Source organism: Monodelphis domestica, chromosome 1 (genome assembly GCF_027887165.1).
Source record: "Monodelphis domestica isolate mMonDom1 chromosome 1, mMonDom1.pri, whole genome shotgun sequence".
NCBI classification, from domain to species: domain Eukaryota; kingdom Metazoa; phylum Chordata; class Mammalia; order Didelphimorphia; family Didelphidae; genus Monodelphis; species Monodelphis domestica.
In genome coordinates this window covers 190,931,385-190,957,060 of record NC_077227.1, presented here as the reverse complement: position 1 = coordinate 190,957,060, position 25,676 = coordinate 190,931,385, and the positions used below count along the sequence as shown (strand labels likewise).

Below are 25,676 nucleotides of genomic sequence, written 5' to 3'. Positions count from 1 at the left end.
TTACAAGTGCTATTTTATAGCCAAACCCACTTCATATCCAAAAATGCATGAAACACATAGAATATACAAGATTCCACTGTACTTTTGTCAACTATTAAAAATCTATTTTTTAGAGAGTATCTCACTTGCTTGATAGAGCCATCAAGGAGATCACACATAACAAGGTTATGCAAGCTTCTCAAAGGTGTTTGCTACTGCTATGAAAAATGTCCAGATACAGAATATAAATTTAAAATGGAATTCTCCAAGGATAGTGAGGTGCTCCAGATGCTCCTAATTGTAAGTGACTTTGCTCTAATCAATTAACATCATGGAACCTGCCAAATGAGAACTATAAGCATTCAAAGATATTGGCCTCACTATTCACACAAGAAAAACAAAGGTGCTGAAAAATGCTTACTATCAAGAATAAGATACATACTCAGACAACTCATCAATATCTCTATCTGCCTTTTTCTCTATCTCTCTCAGACACTGTAACTGAATAATAAGTTAGGCATCAATAGAAGTAAAACTACAGTCAGAGAAAACTACAATGTTGAAAGAAATGTCAGCCAGACTACAATTTCCAAAGAAATGAAGATGAAGATCACTCAGAGCAATGGAAAATTTCATAGTAAATGTAACTTGGCTGATATATATTACAAATGAGAACTAAATAAAGATAAGTGGCATAAAAATAAGAAATACATGGATAGGGAAAAAAACATAGTCTAATTATGGAGTAAGAATGAGGGATAACAAATAGATAGATAACCTACATGCTGAAGGTCATCAGCATGTTGAACTGCTGCCCTGTAGTAAACATTTGGGATGAGGTAGATAAGAATCCCACATTTTGGGAAGTCATAAGTAGTTTCTGATCACTGATGAGAATACTCAAATTGATGATGCATCACATTTGACCCTCACAAAACTTCATCTATGACAGAAATTATTACCTTATTTTATAGATCAGGAAATAGAGAAGTCAAATAATTGGCATAATCTTATAAACATATGAAATAAGAATCCTTAGATTCAAACCTAAATTATCTAACTCCAAGTCTAGTGTGCTTTTCATCACACCAAAGTGTCGCTAGTCTAGTCAAGTACAATGCTTACTTAATAGTGCACTCCACAACCTGGAACTTTCAGAGTAAAGTGGATGTAGCAGAGTGATCTCAGTGATTCCTCCCATGCTAGTGTCAAGAAATTTGGTATATTTTTTGTGCTGGAACAGAGTTGAGTTTGTATGTCATTATCCAGTTATAGCTTAGAAACACAGATTGAATGTTGGAAAAGAGCTCAGAAAATATTGAGTCTGAAACCCTTCATCTTCTGGATGATGAAACTTAGGGACTGAGAGGTCAAAACACTTGCTCAAGTAAGTGTCAGACATGGGATTTGAACCCAGAAACTGATCCCACAGTCAGTACTCCGTGACATGTTATGTCCATCTCTGATGAAATTGTCAAGGTCACCCATTTTTACAATTCCAAAAATTTTAGCATAGTTTTTTTTAACTATGTCAAGATCCTTGTTAGCATTTGGGTGAACCCAATGGACTCCTTTTCAGAATAAAATTGTTAAATTCATAAAATAAAGTAAGATGGAAAAGGAAACCAAAGTTAATGAAAAGAAATGTGTCATTTTTTCTTATCCAAATTCCCCATGAAATCTACCCATGAGTCTATTTTAGGGTGTCTATTATAGTATATTCCCTCTAACATTCAGGCTGTTGGTGGTAATGTTGAACCAGTGTCTATGATTTCCATGGCCTAACTGAGCCTGCAAACAAAACATGCTTTTATGAAGTTCAAGGGTTTTAGAGAATTCACCAATTTTTCATAGGGGTTTATTTTACTTTATCTTTTACTTCCAATTAGAAATTGGCATTCTTTTGGGGACTGATACTCTTTCTAAAAGCAGCAGACTAACCCTGAACATGGGCTAGAAGTAAAATCATGGAAACAGAGTTGGAGGTTTTCATAAAATCTATGCCACATACAAACTGGATTTTATTAGAGCTGACTTATAAAAAGGTATACTTTTCATGACATAGCAAAAACATAAATCTCATACTTTATTCATATGGGTTCATCAATTTAGTGACAGTCCAGAGGGACAACTTAAAGGAGTATATGTATATAAATGAAAATTGCAAACAGATCGCTGATATAGCAGTAGAATTGACCATGGAGGGCAAACTCTTCCTTACTATTTTGGAGATCAGGAAACTGTGACACAGGTCATCAGGACCAGGATTGAAACTAAGGTCCTCCAAATTGAAGTTCAGCCTTTTCTTTTCGTTGTGCCTTACTGGAAACTTTCTTTATTCAATTACTAATTTTTATGTAAAATAAGATGGAGGGGAAATGAATAAGTAATTTGGTTAATGTAGGTTGTATAGATCTTTCAACATGAAAATTCAGGTCAAATCTTAAGCCCACGTGGTCAATTTTGGACCATGTTGGGCAGATTAATCAGGTAATTGATAACTTTTATTCCAGATGGACAGAACTAGGGCAGGATTTGAAAATGCAGAAAACTCTGTTTAAGGTTACTATGAAAGGTTTTTGATATAATGGCATATAGATAGAAAAGATCACTGAGGAGTCAGGCGAGGTTTGAATTGGGGTTCACTTATTTACTACATCTAGAACCTTTATTTTTCCAGAAATACATGACTGATAGTAATATATTACTTTGTGTACCAAGAAAAAAAAAGATCCAAGAGGTCTTATTTACATAATTTTAATAAAAATTGATTAAACTGTTAGTAATGATGCTCCTGGTAAAGTGATAAGATTATAAGAATCAGGTCTTGTTGAATAATTCAATTACTCTATAATTATTAATTGGGCACTTTGGAAGATGAAGTATTGTTTGCAGGCTATTTGAGGCAATAGAGGAAGAATTCATTAAACAGTTCTGGCTTGAAAGAGTTCATGTATTACCCCCAACAAACCTAATTCAGTGTACAATAATTCTCTCCTTCATAATTGTGAATAAGAGATTCAATGTAGAGTGGTAGATAGACAGCTGATCTCAGAGCCAGAAAGAAAAAGACTGATTTCAAGTCTTGAATCTATGTCTACTCACTATGTGACCCAACTCACTTAACCTGTTAGTACACAGACAATTATCTAAGATAAGTTGTTAATATATATTCTGATGTCAATTGGTGGTGGTGGTGGGGCTCTTCATTAGGAGTTTTCTATATGAATGAAATCAGGCTTGATGGAAATAATTATTAATATGCAATGTTTTATATATGAATATATCTGAAATTCACAGTAACCTTGGGTGACCCCCCAAGGCTCTCTCCTGTGCCCCCATCTCTTCTACCTCAATAAAATTTCATTTAGTGACCTTATCAGCAACCATGATTTTGATTATTGCTAGGCAGATGATTTTCAGGTCTGTTTATTCAACTTTAAACTCTCATCAGACCTCCATTTACACATTGCCAATAGCCTATGGGACTTCACCAAGTCAATGTCCTCTCAAAGATATCTTTAACTCTACATGTAGAAAATAGAACTCTTTTTCCCAAATCCATTTCGTCTTTGTAACTTCCCTATTACTGTTGAGGGCACTATCAACCTCCCAGGCATCAAAGTTCACCACTGAGATGTCAACCATTCATTCTCATCCCTCCCCATTGCCAATCTGTGCCAAGTTCTTTCATCTTTACATTCATACCATCCTTTGTAGCTGCCACATTGCAGGTCCTTATCAACTTGGACTACTACAAAAGCCTTTTGTTTAATATTCCTCACTCAAGTCTCTGCCAATTCTAGTTCATCCTCTACTCAGCTGTCAAATTGATCTTCCTATAGGACAGGCCAGATCATGTTTTCTCCTTCCTCCCCTCTCCCCACCACTCTGCAACATCATTCATATAAACTTCAATAGTTCCCTATTATGTCCAAGATCAAATATAAATTATCTATCATGTTTTTAAAGTCCTTCATATCCCAGGCTTTCCTACTTTTCTAGTTTTCTTACATCTTACTCTGTAGTGATGTTGACTTCCTTGCTATTCCTTATTAAAATAAAGCACTTTATCTCCCAACTCTAGGAATTTCACTGGCTTGACTCCATGTTTTGAATTCTTCCCCCTCATCTTCATCTCCTGGACTTCCAGACTTATTTCAAGTCTCTGCTAAAACCTTAATATGTTTATTTTGTGGGGTATATTGTAGGAAGGTCACTGATAAACTCTTACCATAGGAAGAATGAGCATGATGATAGTGGAGGACCTCAAGTTTAGGGTCTGTTAAAGGAAATGGCAAGGCTTAGCCTGGTCAAAAGAAAATAGGAGGCAAGGAGGGCATGATAACCATCTTGAGGGTCTGAAATATTGTCACATGAAAGAGAGATTATACTTTTTTCACTTTGCCCCAGAGAGCAGAACTGGGAAAAGTGGGTAAAATCTACAAACAGACACATTTAAGGGGACTGCAGGAATCCACCTTCTTAGAACTATTGAATATATCACCTCAAGAGTTGCTGATTTCATCCACATTGTTCTGGGTCAAGCCTAGCTCAGGCTAGTCCAGTGATTCAGACTAGGGATCATAAGGCAATGAAACCCCTGTGGATGCAATTATTAATTCAAATTGATGTTATTCCCCTCCTTGTTATTCTACAAGGTAACTGATTCAAAAGGACATCCCACTGGGCAGCAGAAATTTTGCTAAACTTCTACTACACAAACTTCTCACAGCATGGGTATTTTTATCCTTCAGATAATAAGAGAAGCAAGGCCAATGAAAGTCTTCAAGTTCTAATCTCTTGACCCTTGCTTCCTTCAAAGGAAAGCAGATCAGTCAATAGAAAACAGACTATTCTATGACAGACGACTTCATGCAGTGACTGCATAACCTCTTGTCAGCTTATTGTAGGAATAATTTTCTTTTTTCAAATACATATTGGTCAAGATGGCCAGGGAGGTCATTTCAACTTTGAGATTCTGCGATTGTGCATATAACTAGGTTTACTAATTAACAGTCAAATCTTGCTGTTCCTTTAAAATTATATCATGCAAAGATACATCAGTTAAAAACTGTTCTACTGGCTATTTTCCAGCCTTATAATATATTCTCCTACCTACCTCCATGCATTTCAAAGAGCATCTCCCATGCTTAAATTACTTTCCCCTCCTCATCTTTGCCTTTTAAAATCCCTCTGATATAAGACCAAACTCAGATGCTACCTCTTCAGTGAAACTTGGTGAAGGTAATTATTTCCCAATTCATATTTCTTAGTGAATTTTGCCTAGAACCCCTTCTTTGCTCTTGTTATATTATATCTTATGGTATAAGTGTGTGTGTGTGTGTGTGTGTGTGTGTGCACGCGCGTGTGTGTCACACTCTATTAGATTGTAAGTTCCTTGAAGGCTGGCACTGTTTTTCTTTTTTCAATTAAATATTTTTATCATCATTTCTTAGTACAGTACTTCACTCATAGGAGGCACTTAATTTCTTGTTAAATTGTTGTAAAAGAAACCAAACCCATAGCAACTGAACCCAAAATAACAAATTGGATGGAACAATGAAAAGAAAATAAACTAATTTCATTTGATTCAAACACTTATTTGGCACTTAATACATGAAGGGCATTATACCTAGTACATATATATATATATATATATATATATATATATATATATGTAAATTAAATCTGACACTTCCTTGGCTCAAGAGGCTGACAGTCTGGTTTCATAAATAGAAGCAAAATTAAATGATTCCTGAGATAGTAGTTAAATAACTGAAGTACTTACGTTTTATCTAAGAAGTCCATAAGAGGTCTTAGTACAATTTCTGCATCCATAGCTGCATTGTTCTTGTTGGAAGTGGTATTTCCATTTCCTTTCATTTGATTCAATTCTAAACTCATCTGCTTCACACATTCTTCAATTATAAGCTGGAAACTAAACATATACACAATCCCCCAGAATTTGAGAATGAAATTTGACCATGTTTAACACACTCTGTGAAATGTCCTAATTGACATGATTTTTTTGAGGGAAGGGGATTTACAGACAAGGAGGGGTCAGCTCAAGTTTCATTACTTAAAGTGCTCCAGAAACATGGAAATATATGTAAATAAGCAGTTAAAAATTCAATGCTATGGGCATATTCATGACATCACTATGTGTAATTCCAACACAAACTAGACCCTTAATTTTTCATGCTCTCTCTCTCATTAAATTCTTGTATTTTATACACTTGCATATTTAATTCCCCTAGAATTTTAAGTCCCTTGGAGGGTGATATTCTTTGCCATTTTTCTTTGTATACCTATGAAACAATGCTTATTCATGGTAGATACTTAATAAATTATTGTAGAGTGAATTAAAAGAGAACTTATTAAATGCTTACCATGTGCAAAGCACTATGCTAAATACTAGGAATTCTTTTGTATCTAAAAATAAGACAGCTTCTACTATCAAGGAGCTCATATGCTATTGGGAAAGACAACATATATGACACATTTCAGTAGCAAATCAATTGGAAAGGTTCATAGGATGCAGTAGCAAAGATGGTAACACCTCCTATAATGCCATTTTCACTGATAAAATCTTAGCCATTTCTGATGTGGAACCACTTGATAGTGCCAAAGACATTGGAGGCAGAACTTTTGTTTTGTTTTGTTTTTCCCAGGTCTTTTGAAGTTGTAGCTGTAGCCACCTTGTTGAATGGAATTAGACCACTGACTTGGACTTTTTACCTTCTTCCCTTTTCCTGGGATCGAGAAATGTGATAAAGAGCTTGTTTCAGTCTGGTGGAATACCATCAATGGAAGGATTCCGTTTTTTAATTCACTTCTCAAATCCTCAAAAATATTTTAGAAATTATTGTGAGACTAAGTATAGTAGGGGGGAAAAGGAAGCCATAAAGGGTATGAAACAAAAAAGGGCATGAAATATTCATACCACTGAAATGGTACTGAGAAAATAGGGTAAGTTGATTTTAATCATACTGTCAAAACAAGGAGCAAAGATAATATCCTCTAATCCAGACTCAGTTTCTTTTCCTCACTCAACAAAAAAATAAATAATACTAATAGATTCATTATATTGCTATCTTTAAGGTAATTAACACCCTAATGACTCTTTCAAATCATCACTATCATTAATATCTCAAGGTAATGAAATAATAGAAAGGTAAACATGCCTTTTTAATTTAGAGTGTAAACAGATTTTAGAATTGATCTAGAAGGGAACTTAGAGATTATCCAATTTAGTTCTTCATTTTAATTGATAAAAAAATTGAACCCAGATAAATTTAGTGTCTTGATCAAGGAACACATAACCTCTTACGTTGAATCCAAAGCTCACAAAGTTTATATTTCTGTAACAAGATAGCTCTTTGTCATGCATTTCTAATTTGATCTCTTCCTCTCTATTTTTGAAGCCTACACAAAGAATGTCTTTAGTGGTGTCTAAAGAAATAAATTTAAGTAAAGAGCACTATAGTCCAATAATGCTCATATTTAATCATGCAATCTACTGTTCAGATTTTTAGGATAACAAGTAATCTCCCTATGGGCAGCTGAGTCATGGTGAGGGGCAGAAGGACAGAGGTATACTTTTTTTTGTTGTTGTTGTCTTGTAAAAGAAATCCTCTTTTTTCTTTAAGTCTGTGAAAAGTCATGCTGCTTATGGAATCCCCTCAGGGACCACTGCTGTAGGCCATATCCTGAAATTATTGATCCACTTCACCACAGTAGCTAAGATTATGGGTATCATCAACAAGGATATTGAAGTCACCACTGAAAATGTTATTCTATTCTGGAATTAAATGATGGCGAATCCACACCTGGGATCCACAATGTAGTTCCACTTTCAAGGACTGTTTTCTTTTTCTCCTTCCAATCATTTTGCAATTAAAGGGGGTCTTATTCTGTGCTCATTTTAAATAAGCCAATACTGCCAACCAGTCCTGGACTTCATGAGCTCCTAAGGACCCAAACAACCACAAAAGAGTTCCTAGGAAGTGTACTTAATTGCTTTATTTATTCAGAATCATATCAGGCCAGTTCCAGGTGCCAAGTGCACATTTAGCAGAAACATAAAAGAATCAACTTCAGTAATGTAGATAGTTGCCTGTACAGCTTCCTGAGAGACAGTGCTTGGGTCTGAGCTCTCCAGTAAGTGCTGAGTTTGTCGATAAAGAATCTGGGCTTTTAATTGTCTGTCTCAAATATTCCCTGAATTCCCCATAAAGATACAGCAATAAAAATAGCAAATGACAGAATTATTGAGTCGTAAGCTTTAAAACACAAAGCAAAATTGATCTTTATGCAATTATATACTTAATTTCTTCAAAGGAAATAGTTGAATTGGATAATTTGGAGCTACTTACTAATGAAGACTTTGGGGCTTATGTGATTCAAGTGGATACCACAAAATGAATTTATTAGTTGACTGAAGAAGTCCTGTCTACCTTTTTTTGGTACAGATAGAGCCATAGTAATGGAAGCAAAGGTATATGTCCAAAAGTTAATTTCTTTGTTAAATTTTGAATATGTCAACTTTGCTTAGAAACAGCTGGTTACTTAAAACTTCTTCATCAATCTGGATTAGTACAATTCTAGTGAATCTCAAACAAATCACTAAATAAAAAGTATATGTATGTAAGATAGTTGTATTTGCCGGTTTGTAGGATTTCACTTTTATAAAATCATTCTCCATTACTAGATAACACTCAGAAGATTATAATTTTTAGTATTGATCATGTTTCTCATTCAGATTTTTTTCAAAGTCTATTTCATATCTGAGATTCTATAACTTGAAAATTTTCTTTTTAAAAATAAGAAAGCAGAACTTGGGGAGCCAGTAGGGGTAAATTCTAGCACAGTCTCCAAAGAGACTTTGTTCATTACATATGTCTGGGGCAGATGATGATACAAATGAACAGCAGGTTAGGTTTAGAATTAAATGGGAGCAAGAGGATATGCTGGATTCCCTTTAGGAATTATACAACAATTTAATGGATGCCAATATTCTCTCACAAACAAAAGTCTACCATTTAAATACAAATATCCTACTAGTGTTGTTATATGATGATCACAGAGAGTAATTGAGGTATATGTTGAGGGGTGAGCTGCAACATAAAGCAAGTATGGAACTTCAAAGGAGAATTGAAAAAAAGAATGCCATCATGGAAATATATAATTGAAAAAGAAGATAGGTTGACCTATAGAGAGAACCTCTGAGTTCTACTCCTACCTTCCCATCAAAAGAACTCCCTAAATATGTTAGTGCATTCCCAGTGGCAAATTTTTGGATGCCATTGAAAAGATCCACACAGAGTGGACAGGTAAAGATTGTTATTTGCATTGTTGGAAGGGATATCCAAATTGATGATATTACTGATCTATTGGAGTATATGAATAATGAGTCCAAAAATGGGCTAATCATTACATTCCTGTAACTATCCTAATCTCTCAAGCTTTTTCTGATCCCTAACTTCCCCTAACTGGAAAATATGTAATAATCTGTGGGGCATTTTTTGGGGGGATGACAGATGAGAGGAAGATGGGTATAGACTTGTGATTTCATTGGTATAGTGAGCTAACATTAGAGAAAAGGTCCATGAATTCAGAGATCTGCAACTTATCCACAAATTGCAGTCTTTAAAAGATGCCCCTAAGGCAGTGACTTGCCAATGCTCCATAGGAAGCATGAGTCAAAGGCAGAGCTTAAAATTCTGACTTCAAGGATGGTCCTCTATCACACTATGCTGTTTCAAACCTGAAGGTGGGAGGATAACAACACATGGAAAGGTGAGGACATGAAGAGAAGACAGAACCTGAAAAAGAATATGATGTATTCTATTCCTTCTACTTAGTCTTCTACCTCTTTCTAATGCTCAGAAGGCTTTTTCTAAAATATTTGTTTCTCCATCTGACACATAGGTCAATAAATAAATACATAAATGATGATTGTGGACCTGTTATATTTAAGGCACTGTGTGTAGAGATACAGAGAAGTTTGAGATACTTCTGACATCCAGGAACTTAAACGTTTGATAGGAAACTGTACATACTTCAGGTACAAGTATAAGGTAAAGTTCATTATGAGAATATAAACTTCCTAATAAGTTCATTAACCTCCCGATCAGGGAAGGCTACCTTTGCTCACTTACTAAAATGCAAGTTCCTCTTGGAGAATTTATACTTGCTTTCAAGTCTAATCACAAGAACATGAAGTTCTTGGCTGAGTCTAAATTTGAGTTTAATTTGCATAAAGTATGTATATATGGAAAATACACAATTTCCTGGGTCCTCTTCTCTCTCCACACTATTCTTTGGCATTCACATCTGCTCCTGTGGGAATTCTCATTTTTGTTCATATAATTCACTTATATACAGCCCCAGTTCTCTCCATCCTCTTCCCCAAATGTAGGGCTGCTTCACTCTATGTTGAATGTCTATCTCTACCTAGATATTTCATGACCCTTTATCTTCAACATGTCAAAAATTGAATTTTATCTACTCCCTAATTTTACCTGTCCCATCCCCAAAACTTTCCCATTTCTTCTGGGGGCAAGTGACACAAATTTAAGATTTGAGATCAGAGCTACTTGGTTCAATCTCCAGCTACCTGTATGACCCTTAGTAAATGATAACACAGTCTCTAGATCTTGCTTTCTTATTTTTTAAATGGGGATGGGGGTAGCAATATAGACTCTGTTCCCCATTTACTTTGAATTTGAATTTAAAAAAATAAAAATGTGAGTAGGCACTGAACTTGTGATTTCATTGATATATATATTTCACTTGCGAGTGAGAAGATTCCCTCTGTGGTGCTAATTGGCACTTCAGTAACTTTTAATTTCAGCCTTGCCTGGAGTATTGAAAGTGGCTTTAAGTGGCTTTCCAAGGGTCACAAAGCCAATACATGTCAGAGACAGGTTTTGAATCCAGATGTATCTGTTCACATGACTAGCTCATTATCTCCTGCACTTTTAATACCTTCTTTTGGGTAGGTATTATATGTATATATATATATGTATATATAATATGTGTATATATATATATGTATATATATATATATATATATAAACATAAGTTGTCTCCCTCTACTCCAAGAGAATAATACTCCAAACAGAGTGATTGTATCTTCAGTACTTAATGCAATGCATGGCATATAATATAAATATATTGTCTCCCTGAAATTTAACTGTAGTCAGAGCATACCTGGTTAAGAATAATTATTCATGGGGGAAAATGCAAACTTCGCAGCCTAGTATTTGAGGCCACTGATGACCTGGATGCAACTGATCCAGTTTTATTTCATTTTATTTTGTTTTGTTTTTAAAAACCTTTAACTTCTCTCTTGGAATCTATACCAAGTATTGGTTCCAGGGCAGAAGAGCAAAAGGGGATAGACAATTGAGGTTAAGTAACTTGCCTATAGGGTCACATAGCTAGCAAGTATCTGGGGCCAATTTTGAACCCATGTTTCCTTGACCTCTTTACTCCAATTTTTTCACTCTATCCCCTAAGCCACCTCTGCCTTTCCAGTTTTATTTTATATCATTCCCCTTCATGTTGTTGAGGTGTTTCCACCATGTCTGATTCTTCATGACCCTATTTAGGGTTTTCTTGACAAATATACCGAGGGGGAAATTTGCCATTTTTTTCTTCAGCTCATTTTATAAAAGAGTAAACTGAGGCAAATAGGGTTAAGTTACTTGTCCAGGATCATGCAGCTAGTAATTATCTAAAGCCAGATTCAAATTCAGGAAGATGAGTCTTTCTGACTCCATGTCTGACTCCATCCACTGCACTGCCTAGCTCTGTCCCAACCCAACTCCTTCATATAGTTTTCCTTACTTAGCTTACTTAGCTGTTCTCCAAACTTATATATCAAATACTAGATGACGTCTAGGGTCTCCTCCCTTCTAGCTTTAAACCCAACACCATGAAAATCATTGCTTTAGGTACTTCTCAGTTGTGTTCATTACCTTTCACCATAGGTTACGCTGAGTTCATCCAGGACCCCGTTGAGTTTTACCTGAAGTTCTTTGAGAACACTACTAGCTTCAGGATCTAGCTGCAAAGAGACCAGAAATAATATTAATTGGGGCTTCAGGTTAACATGGTCATGTTTCTTTTGCAAGCACTGTGATAATTAGAAAATAAACTACACATAATATGACTCACATTTATTTTTGGAAATCAAATATGGAAACACCCAGATAAGAAAATTATAAAATAAACCATGAGGGTCCTTATATATGAAAGGATGATTAAAATCCACAGCATGCACAAAAACACAACAGACTTTTCAAGCTAATAGCCAAGCCTTTGCATGCTATTGCAATGGGATTCAAGGCAAGTAGGAAACTATCCTGTAGATTCTAGTAGGCTCTAAGTTAGAAAACTGGGAAAATGGCATACTAGATAAATGTGTGCTGCTTTATACTATAATAGGATCCTCAACAAAGCTATAAACAAACAGGACCTCTAGACATTAATGGGGACAGCACCATTTTCAAAGGCTGATTCCATAATATATTTCAATTTTTTGATATATTTTTAAAATTTTTCTTTTATTAAAGAGTATCATGTCTCATATTTGAAGGTGTTTTCATATTTTTCCATTAATGGGATTAAAGTTAAATAAATTTTAAAAAAGGAACCAAACCCTCCAAATGTTTCTGCAGGCTGTGACAGGATTGGCCTACACTGGGTCTCACTTTCTGAATGCCACTGGGCCTCTCAGAAGTGGATTCTTACCTACATCAAGTTCAGCAACTTGACCTCCCTTGGTAAAAAAAGCTCCTGGAACTGATTCTGGCAGCACTTGTTTCTGCATAGAAAAGGAGCTCATAGCAGAGATCAGATTCTCTTTTAATAGGATAAGGAGAATTCTGCACAACACAGCAATGCTTCATCTACCCACAATCTTTACAGAGGCAACATCTAGCCTTACTTGAGATGAAATATATATTTTCCCCTTTCTCTTCAACTCTCAACATTTTGATTAAATATCTGATATTACATTACATGAAAAGACTTCATAAAACGGGTATACTTTTTTCACATCAGTATATCTAAGAAGGCAGTGACATTCCACAGAAAGATGATAGATGCAGTGGAGACTGAATTCAATTATTTAATTCTTAGAGTCAATAATTAATTAGTTGAGTAACAAAAGGCCAAATCAAACAGGTTTTTTTTTTTGTACAATACAATGTTCATAAAAATCAATAGAAATTGTTCAATGAAAACGAAACCTCAAGTCTCAATGAGTGTTTATGGAAAATTAGTATTTTGAAAATACTTATTCTTGGTTTTATTTCTGTTGCTATTTCCTATATTGTTGAAATTACCAGAAACTTATTGGTTAAAATTGAAGAATAAAGTTTAAAAATTCTACTTTGAATTTGAGTTGATGTATTTATATAAAAATACTTATAAGGAAATATATGTATATTTATTGCATTAAAATTAACTCCATGTGTTTCTAATTTTGGATAAAAACAGTATTTGTATTTCTTTAACCTTGCAATCAATATTTATATCTTTAAATCTAACTTTAAAACATCTGCAGGTATTTCTCCCTTGTCTTATTTGATCTTCAAAAATCCCAGCAAAATAAGCAGAGATATCATTATTGCCATTTTATAGATGAGAAACAGTTATAAAACATTGAAATCATTTGTTCAGGGTTATTAACTAATTAATGGGGAACAGCTAGGAGGCTCAGTGGATTGAGGGACAGGACCAGAGATGGGTGGTTCTGGGTTAAATTTAATCTTAGTTCCTAGCAAGTCACATAATCCTTAACTTCTCTTCTGCCTTGGAACCAGTAGAGTATTAGTTCTAAGAAAGAAAGTAAGTGTTTTTTTTTTTAACAACAACTAATTAGTCAAGGATATTGGTTTCTATTTCAGGTCATCTGATTCCCAAGTCAGTTTACTTCCTGCTTCAGAGAAGAAATGAAGAGAGGGGGAAAGGAAACAGTAAGATTAGAGGATCATTGTCCTATAAGCCTTGGAGTTGGAAATGATCTTAATGAGCATTTTTTTTTTTGGTTTTTTTCTTCTCCCCCCCCCCCCCCCCACTGTATTTACCATTTGAATGAGAGCTTCCTCTTGCCTCTTACTGTAGAGTTGGAGTTATGAGAAGAGGCTATTATCAGTTGTTATTTGAATCATGCCTGACACTTCATGACCTTATTTTGGGTTTTCTTGGCAAAGATATTAGAGTGGTTTGCCATTTCCTTTTCCAGCTCATTTTATAAATGAGGAAGTTGAGGCAAACAAGGTTAAATGATTTGCTCAGGGTCACATAGCTAGGAAATGCCTGTAATTAGATTTGAACTCAGAAGGATGAGTCTTCCTTCTTTCAAGCCCAGGACTCTATGCACTGTATCTCCTAACTACCCCAGGTTTGGGGAAGGGAGGGAATGATAATTCTTGTTAATCACTGTAGGCCCTACACCCTGGAGGGTTCATACAGTTGTAGCTAGGATGATAAACATTGTGACTCAAGAAGACTGCCAACTATGGTCAAAAAACAACAAAAAATATAAACACTGGCATATTCATTGGTTCAATCAGCTAAAAACTAAAATTAATGTCACCAAGTCAGAGCTAATGAAGATTCCTCTCTTTTATTCCACTTATTCCTTTTAGACCCCCAGGTTTGTGATCCTTTCTTCCCTCTGAACACCAAAAATGAAGATGGTTTTAATTTGATTTCACCTTATAAAAACATAACAGGATAAACAGGAATCCAATAAAGGAACAAGTCCATGTATACCTTAGGGACCAGAGGATTTCAACCTACAAATGACCCTAGCACTCATCTAGTGGAAAGACTGCATTTATCAGATGAAGAAATTGTGACTCTGTATGTTGAAGTGAGAATTGCTCAGTTTACTTGGGTCACAGAGCCATGGTTATTCCCCAGATCTTCTGGCTTTGATTCCAGAGAACATTTTCCCATATACTATTCTATTCCCTACTAGGAATGACTGTTATAAAGGGTTCCTTGAAAATGTTCCATTTTCTGTCTTTCAAAGTAATTGTATATTATAACTGGTTTTTACTTATATCATGAATACTATGAGACAATATTACATTGTAGATATTTAAATAATATGGACTGTTATTGTATAACATTATCTATTTAATTAGAAGTATATTCATAACAGAAGACATTGAAGTGACTCAGTGCACAAGGCTTGAAATCAATAAGTTCTGAATTCAAATCCAAGCTATTTGACCCTAGGCAAGTCACTTAATCCTTGTTTGCCTTAATCCACTGGAGAAGGAAATGGCAAACAACTCTAGTGTCCCCAAAAGTTAGAAATGATTGAATGAGTCATTTAAAATAACAATAATACTTATGGTATTTGCCTATGAAATTATTTTGGAATATTTTTAAGATTTTGAGCATAGATTTATTATTTAAAACATCTGCTCCTTTACAAAAATGTAAAATTATATTGATTTAGGTTGAGTTGCTGTGTTTAACTCTGAGGAAGGGGGCATATTTCTAAATAGGTAAATTGAATTCATTTCAATGTAGAACACTTCCAAATTTAATTTAAGCAGATAATTAGAAATCCTTAGTTATACTTGCATATGCTTATATGATTACAGACATATTTTAAGAACCACCAAAATTATCTTAAGCCTAGTTTAAGTGACTGAAATTAGTTCTAACTTGCAAAAATTAGAACAGCAATATAAAATTAAGAACATATAGTGATAAGACAATATCTGTAGATGATCATTCATTACTTTTGTCAATGACATTAGATGACAGAATGTTAGAGCTAAAAGAGATCCTAAAAAATCACCTGGCCTCATCCTCTCATTTTATAGGTGAAACTTGGGGTAAAGATTTACCCAAGGTCACACCACTAATGTCTGCCATAACTAAGACTAGAACATACCTCTCCTGATTTCTAATGCTTTCCATTATACCCAATTCCTCCCTAAATCCACATGTAGCAAGTGTCTTCTCCACTAAGTCATTTGAACCATGGAAAGTAATGGTAGCAATAACAATAACAACAACAATAATAACAATGTCAATATAATAATAATGAAGCTAGCATTTATAAATTGAGTTAAGGTATGCAAGGCACTTTACCTATATTACTAAAGAGGCATGTGCTATTATTATCCTGATTTTACAGATGAAGAAACAGAGATTTAGAGAGATCAAGTGACTTGCCCATGGTCAATGAGCAAGTAGAATTGGGAAGTAGGTCTTTCTGACAAAGCCCAGTATTATAAATCACTCTATCTAGTTGTCTCTAATATTCATAAACGTTATAATATATTTTAGTTTTTTTTAAAAAAGAAAGAACATTTCACTGTACAGATTACTAGCAATAATAGCACATTTCCCCAGGATTATTATCTATTTGAAATATTACAATAGCAGAGATAGCAAATGCATTCTTGCACAAAAAAGTTTAAACTATGCCCTTAGCTGATCACTTTCTTTAAGCAGTATGGCATATCACAATCTACCTGGTGTTGAATTTATTTGTGTAAATGTCCTTTTATCTTTCCTGTATTAGAAACTCCATGGAGGGAGACACTGTATTTTAAATTTCTTTGTATCCTTCTCCCCTAACCTGTCTTTGTATATAGTAGGCATTTGGCAAATATATATTGAATGACTGAAATAAAAGCCTAGGTCTTTCCTTTTTGTTTGCACTGACTACAAAGTGAAAAGTTTTGCAAATTTTAAAAAGACTGGTCTTGGTAAATTTATTTGTTACAAAAGACTGAATTTAGTTTGTGTGTTTGCCCCTCTGGAGGAATAAGGGGGAAAAAGAGAAAAGGGAGGAGAGAGGAGAGTAGTTTGAAAAAAATAATTTCAGTATTAGTGATAAAAAAGAAAGAAATGCTGAGTCAGCTCTGGTCTTCATAATATCTAAATCAGATTTCAACTATAATCTGGGCAATGTGTGGGAGTTTTAATACCTAAAAGCAGGTAAATTGAGTGTGATCCAATTGCTTAGACTAAACCATGGAACAGGCTAGGCAGCTTGTAAGTTTTCTTAGAGCTAAAGTCAAATCCACCAGCATTGGTCAGGAGTTTCATGTTGGACAATCAGTACTTCCCTGCACCATTTCTGTTCTTTTCCAAAATGGGATATGAAATGAATTCGTAAATAAGGCATAAATATTTTGAACTGCTCTTTAGCCAAAAGCTTTTGTGTTCAAGACATCTAGTCCTTAGATTTGTTCTGAGGAAAGTGTTTTTAAGAGGAAAGATTTGATATGGAGGGAAGTTATCTTGAGACATCACTCTGTTTTTTTTTTCTTCCCAGTGTTAGTGAGAGGTTGCTATGAGAAATCATAGCAAAGTTGGGAGAATTATTGTAGGTTCGCATAGCACAAAATGCTGGAATGATCACTGGATTCAGGCTGAATACTTCTTGCCTTTGCATCACCACACTAGAAAATAGCATGTGAACCATGTAAAGGACATAAGATTTCACGGATTAAAGCTAAGATCTTTGTTTTAGGTTCCTTTTTGGACTGCCTTAGCCTATCTACTTCCTCTGAAACCTTAGGGAGCTTGGAAATCTGACTTCATTCAGTTAGGGTCCTATTCTCACCTATTCACATGTAAATAGCACTTTCACCCTTATGGGATCTCATTTATATGGATATTTGCTGGAAATTTTTCTCTTGTCTCATCTATCTGAAATCTCATCTTCTAGATGATGCCTCTGTTCTAAGCATCACTCTGTCTAGTCCTAGAACTTGTATGACTACTCTTTTGGTCTCCAAACCAATTAACGTTGTCATAAACTTAGAACTGAAAGATCATCTAATTCAAATCCCTCCTTTTAAAGAGAAGGAAAATGAGGCTTAGAGAAATTAAACATTTTCCCCAAGATCATGCACATAATAAATGGTATTTAAATTTTCATTCAATATACATTTAATTGCCTACTAAGAGCACTGTATTGTATTAAGGACTGGGAGCAATACAAAGATAAAAAAGGAGTGTCCTTACCCTCAAAAAACTTAAAATACAGTTTAATAAATAAGACAACTACACAAATAAATATAATAAAAATAGGATATAGTAAATGTATGCAAGGAGGATAAAATGCTATGTATGACATCAGACAAGGAGAAAAAAATAATTATTTTCAGTTGGTGGAATCAAGGAAGTCTTCACAGAGGAAGTGCAATTTGAACTGGACCCTGAAGGGTAGATTGGATGCCAATAAGCATAGATTAGTAGGGTAGAGAGGAGGCAGGCATTCCAGGCATAGGAGAACAGCATGAGCAAAGGCAAAGAGGTAAAAAGCATGAGGAGTATTTAGGGGACAGCTAGTAATCCGGATTGGCTTTGCTGCAGAGTACATGAGGGGGAGTTGTGCTTGATAAAGTTAAATCTAAACTGATTGATCCTTGGATATCAGGTTAAGGAAAGAGCAATAAGGCTCTGTTTATTTCCATTTGCTAGAAGGTTTCTGAGTGCTGGAATAATTGAGCTCCAGGAAGAATAATCTGGTGGTTAGATATTGCTGGAAAATGTTAGGAGACTAATGAAGTTGCCTAGGTAAGAAAAGATAAAGGTCTGAACTGGAATGATTTGGGTAAGAAAGGAACAGATACGAAAGGTATTGAAGAATTAGAATTAATGAGACAATTGAGTGAATGTATGGGGAAAGGAGGAGAAGAATAATATGATGGAGAAGAGAACAAAGATGATAGGTTAGGATGAGTCAAAGATTATAGAAAAAAATAATATAATTTTTAAAAATATAGTAGGAAAAGTGAATAAAAGCAAAAATGAAGTTAGTTTTAAATATGTTGAAAATTTTATGGGACTTCCATGTGGAAAAATCCAGAAGACAACTGGGATATTGTCCTGGAATCTGAGACAGTCAAAATGCAGAAAGGTCAAAATTACAAAAATGAATGAAATCACCAAGAGAGATGATATAGGGAGAAGGAGAAAAAGCCAAGGATAGAGCATTGGGTAATTTGAATCGATGTTAATAGTACTGATACATGAAGTAAAGACAGTAAAAGATCAAAGAGAATAACAAAAACCTCAAAGAAAAATAGTATATTTTTTCCAAAGGACTGCTATTTAGCAATATGCCTTCCATTTTATACCTGTAAAGTTGATTTAAAAAAATTCAGAGCAACATTTTGCATTAATTCCAATTAATTTCTTTCTTATTCGATTCAATATTCATAGAATCAATATTCTTAGTCTAAGTTTTTTTTTTCCAATAGGGGATGCTGATTCTGTCATTCGATAGATTAGTTATCACTCCTAGATTTTTATGTTCTACACATTTGATAGACATGATCTTTGTTTTTATTAAAATCACCAAAAATATCTTAAACATTATAAGGCCTTCACCTGAGGCCTTCAAGCACAGGTGAGAATAGAGAATGACTTGTCAGATATGCTGTAGAGGGAATTCATTTTCAGATATAGGTTGGACTAGTTAGTTACTGAGATCTTTTCATCCTAAGAATTCATTTCATTCTTTCCTTTTGGATTTTTATTCTTGAGAAATTTCTCCCTTTCCTAGGATTTAGCCTATTGCTATTTTACCTATCCTTTTCTTAACTCTGAATTAAATCTGCTCTCCCGAATCATACACTGAATTCGTTTATGTCTCTCTTCTGTTACCAATCTTTAGGATCATAGAATCACGGATTTTGTTTTGGAAAGGATCTTGGAAGTCTCTGAGTCCAACTCTTCTCTCTCTACACAGTTCATGAAACTGAAGGAATAGAGAGGACATACAGTGAATGAGAGCCTGAGGCAGGATTTGAACTCATATATTTCCAAGTTAGGGACCCTATTTATTAAACCATATTCCCTGTTTTCCATCATTTATGCTTCAGCAACTGACTCCTTCTAGCTAATGAAATCTAGAATAAAATTCCTCCATATGGATTCCTCAAATTTTTAAGGGATAAAATTATCACAGGAAGGTTGAAGAATTATTAGCTGGCCTGATTTTGGAGGAGAGTTTTATTTTTTCAGATATACATGGATAATTGAAGTCCCCTATCACTACATTATAACTTTATATACAAGCTGTGATCTGTTTCACAAACTGCTTATCTATTTCCATTGTGACTTTGTACTTTGTGCCATTTTCAGGCAGTTATTTTTATCATTTGTATCTGATTCTTTATGACCCCACTTTGGGTTTTCTTGGCAAAGATGGTGGTTTGCCATTTCCTTCTCCAGCTCATTTGACAGATGAGAAAACTGAGGCAAGACAGGGTTAAGTGATTTTCCCAGGGTCACAGAGCTTGTGTCTGACTGTGATGTTAATATTGCTTTAATTTCAGCTCTCAGTGACCTTTACCCAAATGTTCCTCACTCTAGTTTCCTCCTTTCCAAAATATGCATTTCCGAATTTCATTTTAAGACAAAATTATACTTTGCCCTCCTTCCATTTCCCTTCCTCCAGATTTTGATTTAACCCTTTCAATAAATAAGTTAAGTCATAAGCTATCATGTTGTGGAATCCTGGCTCCCATTCCACATTGTCTCCCTGATGCCTATCTTAGGTCAAATTTATGTTCTTGTATTAGGCTCTATAGACAATCAAATAATCAGTTGGTCTGCATACTGGAATTCAAAGATGAGGGAAACCTTTAACCCTCAAGTAGCTTTCGGTTTAATTGGGAAATGCATGAAGAACAGTGTACAAATTTTGGGAAATAGATAGCAGTCTAATTTTGCTAGAACAGATCAAAGAGGGGTAATGTGAGATAAAAATGAAAAGCAATATGAAACCAGATAGTATAGGACACTAATTAAATCCCTTTTGGAGGATGTAAACCTTAAAATTTCACAGACTTATGAATGTTAAAAATTTTAATCCACATTGAGGAATCCTCCAATTCCCTACTTGAAATAATTCCCTACCAGATAGTGAGAACTCTACTTGAATGTGAAAACTCCTTGCTATGGGAGGATCTCTACCCCATCCCTACTTGGGACTGCTTTAGGGGAGAAAACTCCTTGCTATGGGAGGACCTCTATTCCACCCATACTAAAAAAATTTAATGCTTTAGGGCAGAAAACTCCTTGCTAAAACAATGAAAGTACTTGAAAACCATACTTATAAAGGAAAGGAGTTCTTTGAGCCATGCCTATTTTTGGAATTGATACAATGGGATGCTAAGTGCCTATAAAGGTGGGGCAACTTGTAAACTACTTAGACCTAAAAGGTGAAAACTTACTCAGAGGTTTTCTCTTAATGAAATTAGTTGACACAGTAGCATTTTTTTCTGACTTACTAAAGAGATTAATCTACTCAGCTGTGAATTCAAAATGGGCTGTCTTTTGGAAAACATCTACAGTGATTGGTAGATGGAAGAACTTAGGGGAGGTGACATAGGAGATTTTGCCCTTAAAAATAAGAGCTCAGAGAAGAGCTGGAGGTCATTCTGAAACATTCAGATTGAGGAGGACTCATTCTGAAACATTCAGATTAAGGAAGGACTGATTCTGAAACATTCAGGTGAAGGAGGGAGCTGGTGAAAGCAGCTGAGATGATGCTGGCCTGGTGTCACTAGAATCCTTGCTTAGGCAGACTTTGTGGTGTGTGTTAAAAGACTGACTGACTGATCTCTCTCTCTCTTAAGACTCAGGTCTAGGCCATATTGGCTTAAGGCCCTTCATACTTATTTCCTTTTTCTCTCTTTCTCTTTTTTCTTTAATTTCACATTTGTGTTAATTAAAATCTCTATAAACCCAGTTGACTTGGGTATTTGAATAATTGGGAATATTTCCCTGGTGACCACCTTATATTTGATTTAAAAACCAAGACACTGTAGTGAAACATATTTCTGCGGTCAAAATTTACTCATCCTCTCTTATATCTATCACAATTTATATCTTCCACTATTTTAATCACTATAGTTTAAATCTCACATTTAAAAAAATGTGATATTTTTATATAATATATAATAAAATATATAATAATATAATATAATAATAAATAATAATAATTAAAAAAAACCATTTTAAATCTCACAAGGAATAAGTTTTTTATTCCAGAAGCAATAGAAAGTTACTGAAGGCTTTTGAATTGAAGAGTACCACTTCATAAATGAGATCTTTTATCCTTCCCTTATTTGTAGCACTTGTCGTCTTGAAATTATATTGCATTTTTTATACATGTTCATATTACAGCAGTTAGGTAGTAGAGCAGATTGAGAGCTCAGCTTGGAATCAGGAAGACCTGAGGTCAGATCTGACTTCAGATACTTAGTAATAGTATGACTTCAGTTTCCTTGACTGTAAAATGAGGATAGTAACATCTACCTCAGGATTGTTATGCAGATTAAATGAAATAATATTTGCAGAGTACATAGTAGGAGCCTAATAAATCTCTGTTTCCTTCCCTTTTCCCTCCATTCTTCTCTCATCCTACTATATAGCTCCCCAGAAGAAAGTCTACATGAGGGAAGAGGCTGTTTAATTCTTTTCTTCATTTTTAGGGATTTCCCCCCCCCCAACTCCTAAATGCACTTAAATTTGACTTACATGTTTTTCTCAGTCTCTATATTGTTTTAAACTTATGTTTTTTTATCCCCCATAGATATGAATCCATATCCATGTGTTCCATTTTAGATTGTGAAGTACAACTATTTGGAAAAAAATTAAGGCTAGAAGAGATGTTAAGAGATGATCTCTACCTGGAAGAGTCCTGTTGAGATGTTATTCTAATTGCCTAAAGAAAAATTTTCTGAGAATTTTTTATAGTCAAGTAATCATCATTTCAGACAGGAGTCTATGACATTTCTTTTCTTCCTTAGTGATTTTCATGAGCTGCTGTCCTAGAGGCATCCGTTATGTAAATTCATGTTCCTGACTTTATGGTCTCAGAAACCTAAAAACATCAATATTTTCAGGATTAAGGATAATGCACAGGAAACAACAATTTAAGAAAGTTGTCATTTTCAGCTCTAACGTTACTCATTGACTTCAAGATAAGTAACTCAGCCTAGACAACCAAATAAAAGAAAGATTGACTTATCTCTATCAACAGATTTGGAAAAGTTCTTGAGGCTAGCAATATTTGAACTTTTGAAATAGTCTTTTTTATAGGTCAATTAAACAAGACAAACATTTAATCTTGCCAGAGCAAGATATTTTTATTTTATATTATTTAATAGCATTTTATATATTTTGGCTTTTACTCAATAAAAAAGCATTACTTAATTTTGGAGCACTGAAAAAAACATTTTTTTAATTTATAAGAGGATTTTGGTTTAAAATTATGGATGTAATTTCATGAAATTTTCTCTTTTCAGGGGTGAGGGTACTTAGGAAGCGAGTTAGTGCAGTGATTTTTCAATAACACACAGAGAATATTAGATTTAGAGGTAGCACCCAAGCCATTTGACTCCTAATTTAATTCAAAAGATATTTGTCAAGTATTTATGGGAGCAAGGCATAGTGCTGGGCACTAAAAAAGCAAAGACAGAAAGAACATAATCCTTGCTCTAAAGAAACATATTTCATAGTATAGTGTCTTTTACAGTAGGCTCTTGTGCTTCTTTTCATTAACAATCAGTGATCTAAAGTTCAATTGTATCCTGTTAAAAGTAATATGTAATAATATATTGTATTATATTATATCTTATGTTTTATGTTCTATCATATAGCATATTGTCATATAATATTTCAAATATTATATCATATTATGTGTGTATGTGTATCTATCTATCTGCCTATCTATCTATTCTTAATGCCTTAGAATTGATATTAAATATTGATGCAGAAAAGAGATTAAGGGCTAAGCAATTGAGATTAAGTGACTTGCCCAGGGTCACACAGCTGGGAAGTAGCTAAGGTCACATTTGAACATAGGTCCTTCTGATTCCAGACCTGGCTCTCTACCCATTTACTACTGAGTTGCTCCTAATAATAATATATTTTTAATTTTGTTATTTTAATTAATGCATTTGTAAGGCATTTTTTCATTAAGTTTAACCTTTTTGTGCTGGTTTGTGGGGAAAATGGCATGATATTCCTTTTCATTCATTATATTATCTAGTCTAAAATTTACTTCTGATTGATATGTTGGGTGAGGAGGTTATAAATAATACAAAACATATGCATATGTGAATATTTTCTTTAGATGGATATAAATGTTGTCCATAATGCATGCAGTTAATATTTCTATAATTGCTACTATATATTATGTTAAAAATTTGGTGCTGTCTTCCATGGGCTCAGTGCTAGCTATTTTCACATTCTTACAGTTGCTAGTATATTCATATCAACTCAGTAAAGAAAAATGGGCTGCCAAGCTTTATTTTCTTGCAGTGGCCATCTCATATAAGGACTGAGAAGGTTCTCCCTGAAAGTAAGAACTATATTCTCATAAAATATTCATCTGAAAGATTTTCTTTTTATGATGCTAAATAGTATAGGCAGGAACTGTGCCCCCATTAAAAAATAAACTAGGTTTCAAAAAAAGGAAATAGTGAAAAAATAATGCCAGGTTATACCTTGGCAAAAATGTCTTGCTGAATGAACAAATATGGAATTATCTATTAAAACATACATACACACACAAACACAACAACAACTCAAATTATAGAGTAGGTATCTTTGGAGGTCTTTGAGGAAATAAGATCCAACTGTATTTTAAATGACTTAATAGGGATTTAACCAGTAGATTCCATGAAGATATGAATTTTAGGCAACCCCATGATGTTTCTCTGTGGTAGCACAGTACTCTACATTTAAGGCTTTACAGGCAATTATAATGGAAAGGAGAGACTAGAAAAAATAATGCTTAGCAGAAAGACAGATTAAGAACTAAGGAAGTTAGAAAGCTAAAAGGAACTCCTGCTTCTGGGACTTAGAATCACATAAAATTTTGAGCTTCACTAGGTCTAGTAGGTCAGAAAACACCATCACCACAATTGTGTGTGTATGTGTGTGTGTGTGTGTGTGTGTGTGTGTGAGAGAGAGAGAGAGACTATAAGTGAGAAAGACAAATACTTCATTCACATTTCCATTCTTGTAGAATTTCATTATAGCCTCAAATTTTAGGAATATTTAGGTAATATAGTGATATAGTTACTATACTTGTAGTTCTTCTGTAATCAATTTGCTGCATATAGGCTAATTCTATAGATAAAAAATTAGTACCACATATCTTCTGATAAGACCAGTGCTTTTCGGGTCAGTATAAATTTCCCCAACTTTGACCACTGAACTTGACCCCAACTCCTCAATCCTGACCCTATGCTTGTTTTACCCTTAATCTAGAGAGCAATCTCAGCATTGGGATTGAGAGTAGGAGCAAGGGAAGAAAACTTCTTAAGAGTTCCTAGTAATGATAGTTGGACATTTGGACTCCTTCTCATTTAGTTCTTCTTGCTGTCTCCAACCCAAATCTATCTTCATCTCTCTTCCTGTTCCAAAGAACAAAGGGGTTGGTTGTCTGAGGAGATGGGACCTGAGACATGTTATTTGGTTGGGCTTCAGTTCACAGTTTGGGGTGGTGATTTTACTATGAAGTGTCCTCAGATTTTTTTCTTGGGATGAGGACTCATGTTCTCTCCAGTGTGAGTATTCCTGGCCATGGCCTGACAGTGGTTCCCTCATATGTACACACAAAGCTTCTCTTGGAGAAATAAAGTTTATTAATTAAAGATGGGAGAAAAGTC

The 25,676-nt window shown here is 34.6% G+C and overlaps 1 protein-coding gene across 1 annotated transcript in view; it reads right to left on the bottom strand.

Moving 5' to 3' along the window:
- UNC13C (unc-13 homolog C) overlaps positions 1-25,676 on the bottom strand; it is an 817,657-nt gene that overhangs the window by 101,989 nt on the left and 689,992 nt on the right. Inside the window, exons 24-25 of the mRNA XM_056810215.1 lie at positions 11,967-12,055; positions 5,771-5,920 (exon numbers count right to left, since the gene is read on the bottom strand). Coding sequence (XP_056666193.1) covers positions 5,771-5,920; positions 11,967-12,055 — 239 coding nt within the window. The remainder of the gene's footprint in view (positions 1-5,770; positions 5,921-11,966; positions 12,056-25,676) is intronic.